This window comes from Mus pahari, chromosome 21, assembly GCF_900095145.1.
Source record: "Mus pahari chromosome 21, PAHARI_EIJ_v1.1, whole genome shotgun sequence".
Taxonomy (NCBI): Eukaryota; Metazoa; Chordata; class Mammalia; order Rodentia; family Muridae; genus Mus; species Mus pahari.
This window is the reverse complement of record NC_034610.1, coordinates 16,018,747-16,025,818: the sequence shown is the minus strand read 5'-3', so window position 1 is coordinate 16,025,818 and position 7,072 is coordinate 16,018,747. Positions and strand designations below refer to the sequence as shown.

Genomic DNA, 7,072 nt, shown 5'->3' with positions numbered 1-7,072 from the left:
CTTGGTCTTGCAAACTTTATATGCCCCAGTACAGGGAAATACCAGAGCCAAGAAGTGGTAGCGGGTGGGTAGGGGAGCGATGATGGGGTATAGGTGACTTTGGGGATAGCATGTGAAATGTAAATGAAGTAAATACCTAATAAAAAATTGGAAAAAAAGAATAAAAAAACAAAAGAAATGAGAATACTCATATTAATGAACAAAGCAAACACACCCAAGAGGAGTCGATGACAGGTAGTAATCATACACAGGCTTGAAATCAATCAGAAACAAATAGAATGATACAAAACATCAACAAGGCCAAGAACTTATTGTTTGAGAAAGTCAACAAGGGAGACACACTGTTTGGTAACCTAATTAAATGGCAGAGAGACAGTTCCCAGAGTATCAAAATTAGAAATAAAAAAGGACAGAGTACATGTCCCATGGGTGGGCACCAATTCCTGACACTATTACTGATGCTATGTTGTGCTTGCAGACAGGAGCCTAGTATGGTTGTCCCTGAAAAGCTTCTACCAGCAGCTGACTGAGACAGATGCAGATAATCACATCCAAGCATTGGACAGAGGTCAGGGACTCCTATGCAAGAGTTAGGGCAAGGATTGAATGACCTGAAGTGGATGGCAACACCATAGGAAGTTCAACAGTTTCAACTAACCTGAACCCCTCAGAACTCAAAAAAAAAACAAAAAAACAAAAAAACAAAAACAACAACAAAAAAACAGAGCCAACAACCAAAGAGCATACATGGGCTGGTCTGAGGGCCCTAGCACTTATGTAGCAGAGGGCATCCTTGTCTGGCCTCACTTGAAGAGGAAGATTTTAATCCTGTTGAGACATTATGTAGGAGATACCCAGGGGGATGTCCTCTAAGAGGCTAAGGATAGGGGACATGGAGGGGAAAGAACTTGGCAATAGGAGACAGGTAGGGGTTAATATTTGGGATATAAATTAATAAAATATTTAAATTATATAAAAAATGAAAATGAAGATATAACAGCAGACACTAAGGAAATTCAGAGAATCATTATGTCTTATTTCAAAAGTCTATACTCCATGAAAGTGAAAAATCTAAATGAAAGGGACAGTTTTCTAGACAGATACAAATTGTTAAAGTTAAATAAAGATCAGGCAAAATATCTAAATGCTCTTATATCCCCTAAAGAAGTAGCAGCTGTCATTAAATTCTCCCAACTATAAAAGCCTGAGCCAGATAGCTTTAGTGCAAACTTCTAACAGACATTCAAAGAAGAAGTAAAACCAAAATTCCTTAAAATTTTCCACAAAAATAGAAACTGAATAAATATTGGTAAACTCATGAGGCCACAATCACAATGTTATCTAAACTATACAAACTCAAAAAAGAAAATGAATTTCAGGGCAATCTTCATCATGAACCTTGACAAAAAAATAATCAATAAAATACTTGCAAATTGTATTCAAGAACACATCAAAATTTCATTTTTCCATGATCAAATGGGCTTCATCCCAGGAATGCAGTGGTAGTTCAATATACAAAAATGTATCAATATAATGCACCATATAAGCAAACCTAAAGAAGAAAATCAAATGACCATCTCATTAGATGCTGAAAAAGCATTTGACAAAATCCAATACCTCTTAATGTTGGATAATGTTAAAAAGTCTAGGAGAGATCGGGGATTCAGGCTAGAGTAGTAAGAAAAGTGAAGGAGATCAAGGGGGATACAAAATCAAAAGGAAGAACTCACAAAATATTGCTAATCACATGATATGTTAATTATGTATGTATAATTGACACCAAAACTTCTAGCAGAGAGCTCCTACTGCTGATAAAGACTTTTAGCAATGTGGCTGCATACAAAATTAACTCAAAGAAATCAGAAGCCCTCCTTTTATACAGATGATAAATGAACTGAGAAAGAAGTTAGGGAGATAATACCCTTCACAATAACTACCAATAATATAAAATATATTTCTGTAACGCTAAACAAGCAAGTAAAAGACCTACATGACAAGAACATTGGGTCTCTGTAGAAAGAAAATGAAGAAGATGCGGAAAACTCTCCCATGCTCATGAATCAGTAGGATTAATACAATGAAAATACACCATTTACTAAAAGTAGTCTACAGATTCAGTTCAATTCTGATCAAAATTTCGCCACTCTTCTTGACAGATCTAGGAGGAATAATTCTGAACTTTGTATGAAAAAAGAAAAAAAACCTCAGGACAGCAAAATTACTCCTGAACAATAGAAGAGCTTCTAGAGGCATCACCATCCCTGACTTCAAGCTGTATTTCAAATAATGGGAATTAAAAAACTGTATGGTATTGTTATTGAAACAGATTTGTTGTTCAATGTAATTGAATCAAGGACCCTCAAATCCACACACTGTTGGACTTGATTTTTCATATAGAAGCCAAAACATAAAATGAAATAGGGAAAGACTCTTCAATAAATGGTGCTCATCTGCCAACTTCACTGAAACTTGTTGATAACTTCATCCAGTACAGTTAGGTACAAAGTTGCACAAAGGGTTCATAAACCTAATAGATAAATTATGACCAAATCCACTTATCCAGTCTTCAATTTCCTAAATCCCTGTGATCCTTAGAAATTATAACCATGTTCATTTTGATAATTAAAACAATTTAAAGCAAACCATCTTTAAACAATTATTTATTAAGAAAAGGCTAATATGTATAGCCAGAGCTGAATGTATTTGTTTATACATTAGGATGGCTTCACTAACCTCACTGTCCATTATCTTGTTTCCTAAGCATTGAGATTAAAGGCCAGAATTTATTTATTCATCCATGAATTCTTAAAAACATTTAATGAAATTTCCATTTATTTCTCTCTTTATTCTTAAGAAAATATTTATATCAATTCCCATGTAGTCATTCTCACCCAAGTTTTTTCATATCTACCCATTCTTCAAGTTTTTTCATTTCAAAGTCCATAAAGCTTACTTTGTGTTGCTGTAGTACTCGGGTCTATTGACTGATACAGTAGTTGCTCAGCCTAACAGGTAGTCACACTATTATGATAAAAGGAAACTCTCTCTTTATTAGCAGCTATCCAGTTCTACAAGGATTTTAATTAACACTGGAATCTTATGCCTATCTTCATCTTCTATTAATGTTTGTATATTGACTGACTTCAAATTGCACAGATATTGTGGATTCTGTCACACAATAACTGTGCAGACAAATATTTAACTGCAGATTTCTAGAGTCATAAAGCATGAAGAAATCAAGGACTTATATTTGAAGTTATATTTACCTAATTTTTCCTTGCATAATTCTGGTAGTTGTTATACCCTTAAGCAAAGAAAGAAAGAAACTAATCATGGGTCTTTAGAACAAAGAAAGACTGGGCTGAGAAGTGGGGATACTTAAGCAACAGTGAGAAAAATACAATCCAAGTAAAACAAACACATTATAATAGGGTTGTTGGTCCACTCAATGAGTTGAAACATACACTTAGCAAAGTTAATTTGGCTGAGAATCTGGTGTTCTACAGGCTATAATCTATAAGGTAGAATGTAGCACTAGTCTGCTGTAAAATAATAATTATCACATCCCCATATGTTATTTCACAATTACACTGATATTTTGAATGACACAAAAGACCTAAGATTAGATCTTCATCATTAAAGAATACTATTTGGAGTTTTCCATTGATTTTCAAGGCCATATACCCATTTCTCCTGTCCTTCCAAGTAGCTGATCCCAAACTCTCCATTATCCTCCCTACGTCCCCTCTCTCACAGTTTCTTCACTCCATTGGCCTTATATTAAATTTTCCTTACCCCTTTAACTTGTGTTTCTGGCATTATTACTGTTCCTTCTTGTTTAGATTCTTTGGGTCTGTGCAATATAGCCTGGTCCCTGGATTTCATGACTATAATCCACATATAAGTGAGTACATAAAATGCATGTCTTTTTGGACCTAGGTTACCTTTCTTGGGGTTATATTCTCAAGTTCCACCCATTTGCCTGCAAAATTCATGATTTCTTTGTTTTTAATATCTGAATAGTATCCTATTGTGTAGTTGTACTGCATATTCTTCACCCATTCTTTTTCTTTTTTTTTTTTTTTTTTTGGTTTTTCGAGACAGGGTTTCTCTGTATAGCCCTTGCTGTCCTGGAACTCACTTTGTAGACCAGGCTGGCCTCGTACTCAGAAATCTGCCTGCCTCTGTCTCCTGAGTGCTGGGATTAAAGGCATGTACCACCACCATCCGGCTTCTTTACCCAATCTTTAGTTGAGTGACACCAAGTCATTTCCAGTTTCTGGTCATTAGGAATAAAGCTGCTATGAACATAGTTGGGAAATGTCTTTGTGGGATGTTGGATCATCTCTTGGGTTTATGTCAAGAGTGCTGTAATTGTATCTTATAGTAGCACCACTCAGAGTTCTCTGAAAAAAAAAAAAAAAAAAACAACACCAAATTTTACTCTAAAGTGGTTGTGTAAGATTGTACTTCCACTGGAAATGAAGAATTGTTCCCTTCACTCCACATCCTCAACAGAATGTGCTGTGTCTTGAGATTTTGATCTAGTCATTCTAATGAGTATAAAATGGAACATTCGACTTGATCTGATTTGCATTTCCCTTATCAATAAGGACTTGGACATTTCATTATGTGCTTCTCAGCGATTCAAGATTTCTTGTTAAGAATTCTCTGAAACCTGCAACTGATGAGGTGAGGAAGTGGGGTCATCTCCAGGCTAAGTCAGAGACCTGGGATAAAGGAGGTATCCAAAAGTCAATCGGAGTGACCTTAGCTGTGACTCACAACATCGGGTATATTGAACCTAAAGAGTCTACCTCCTGTAGTCAGCCAGGAATCACAGAAGAGCAACAGAGACAAAAACCCACCCTCCAAGCTGTTAACTCAAAATTTATCCTGACTACAAGAAATGCAGGCATGAGATATGGAGCAGAGAATGAGGGAATAGCCAGTCCATAATTGGCCCAACCCAATCGAAGGGGCAAGCACCAATCTCTGTTGTCCTCTGAGAAGCTTCATTCAGCAACACAACTCAGACAGATATAGACACTCACAGCCAAACAATGAATGTAGCTTAGGGACTTTTATGGAAAAAAAATAGGAGGAAGGATTTCAGGGCCCAAGAGGTATAGGAACTCCAAAGGAAGACCAGCAGGGTCAAGTAATGTGGATCCTTGGGGATATCAGAGTCTGAACCACCAACCAAAGAACATACATGAACTGAAGCTAAGCTTCGCTGCTCAAATGTAGCAGATGTGCAGGATGCTCTTCACGAAGGTCCCTGATAACTGGAGCCTGGGCTATCTCAAAAGCTATTGCCTGTATGGGGGATATGTTCTTCTAGCTAGGCTCCCTTATCTGTCCTCAGTGGAAGTGGCTATCTTTGCAGAGATTTGAAGTGGCATGGTAGGGGGATACAAAGGGAGGCCCCACCTTCTATAAAGAGAAGGAGAGAAAGGAGAGGGGAAGGACTGTAGGAGGGAGTGACTGAAAGGGAAGCAGTGAGTGGGATATAAAATGAATACATAAAAATAAAAATAAATTTAAAATATTATTATAGTTTTATTATAAGATTATGGTATTTTAATGTTTCTTGTCCATGTAAAGCAGAATCTAAAAACAGTGAAATCACAACCTATCACAAATGGGCCTAATGTAGGAAAACACATAGAAATTATGGCTGTGATATTCACCAACCACCCACTGGGATTATCTAAAAGAGCAATACAGACTAGTAAAATGGAAGAGAGAGTACAAAATAATAGAAAGGTGCAAACCAGAACCAGAATGGTCTGTACAGCTCTGTTTTCAGTGGAAGTTCTGAGGGAAGAATGAGCACGAAGGGTGTGTTGAACCCTCTTCTTGTGTTTGCAAAGTATGATAGTCATGAAGCTGCTGCAACATACAAGGAGTACAGAAAATAAGACTTCAGGAAACATACAAAATGCTATATACAACAAATGTACTATTTTGTCATGGTCTACAGAGTAACAGAACTGAGAATCACTCATTTGTGTCATATTTTCTAAATTCCTCTTGATAGTTGTGTAGACAGGGAAAAACATATTTACTAGCATCAACAGGATCCAGCAGAGGCAAATGGATAGGTTCACAAACTTTGTAGTTTTGATTTTAAATTCCTTCCAGCAGGAGTTCCTGGGGCTGATGGTGATTACCCAAAAGACACTCAGGAGACAGGTGGTGCTGATGGACATACTTCTGGCAAGTCTTTGAACATATATAAGAAGCTTGCACCCCAAATCATTGAATACCAGATTCCACCCGAAAGCTCCAAATGCACCAGTGATTCCGATGGAGATAATAATCAAGGAGTTGGATATGAACATATGTACAAAAATCCTATATACGACCTTTAATGTATGTTCATTGAAGTAAAGGATTAGGTAGTAGAAAAGAAGAAAAAAGTTTCCTAGAACACCAAGTGCTGTCTGAAGTGAGAGCACTATTCCAATTGTCATGGTCCTCAAGTCCATTCTGGCTTTCAGCATTTTTTTTTTTAAATTGAGGCAGCAATTGAATTTCTGAGTCAAAGCATATATTGAAGTTTTCTTGATTGGATTGTGTGTGTGTAAGGATCACAAAACCAACTACATGCTAGGTCATGTGGTCCATCATAGCAAGACTCTGTATCAAAACAAATATTTCATAATCATTAATAATTTCTAGTGAAATTTTTGAATATGCATTATAAATGCACATATATACAGAGAGCTGATACACAGTGAGTTTCTCTGCAAAAGTGTAAATAAAAGGGCAAAGCATTCACCAAAATAAAATGCCTCAAAACCTACCAAGGAAAACATGAGTTCTTGCATTATGATTGTATTTATACTGGCACAGTATATATCTGCATTGATTACATTTCCTGAACATTAACCTAGATATGAACTTATGCCCTCATAGTTGTACACCAACTCAAAATACCAAAGAACAACCTCTTCATGTAATGACAGATAATTTCAACAAATATAGTTGTCTATATCCTATTTCTATTTGTGAGTTGAAGTAGTTCAGGGAATATCTAACTCTAAATATTAATAAGATATGTTCT

The 7,072-nt window shown here is 36.3% G+C and overlaps 1 protein-coding gene across 1 annotated transcript; it reads right to left on the bottom strand.

Annotated features, from left to right (window-relative positions):
* Positions 1 to 5,573: 5,573 nt before the first annotated feature.
* Positions 5,574 to 6,594, bottom strand: LOC110338359 (vomeronasal type-1 receptor 4-like). Its single transcript, XM_021221696.1, has one exon. The coding sequence runs from the start codon at positions 6,507 to 6,509 to the stop codon at positions 5,574 to 5,576; it is 936 nt and encodes a 311-aa protein (XP_021077355.1). The 5' UTR covers positions 6,510 to 6,594.
* Positions 6,595 to 7,072: the final 478 nt, after the last annotated feature.

Coding starts and splice junctions, on each gene's coding strand:
- LOC110338359 (XM_021221696.1), bottom strand. CDS start 6,509: ATGCTGAAAGCCAGAATGGACTTGAGGACCATGACAATTGGAATAGTG.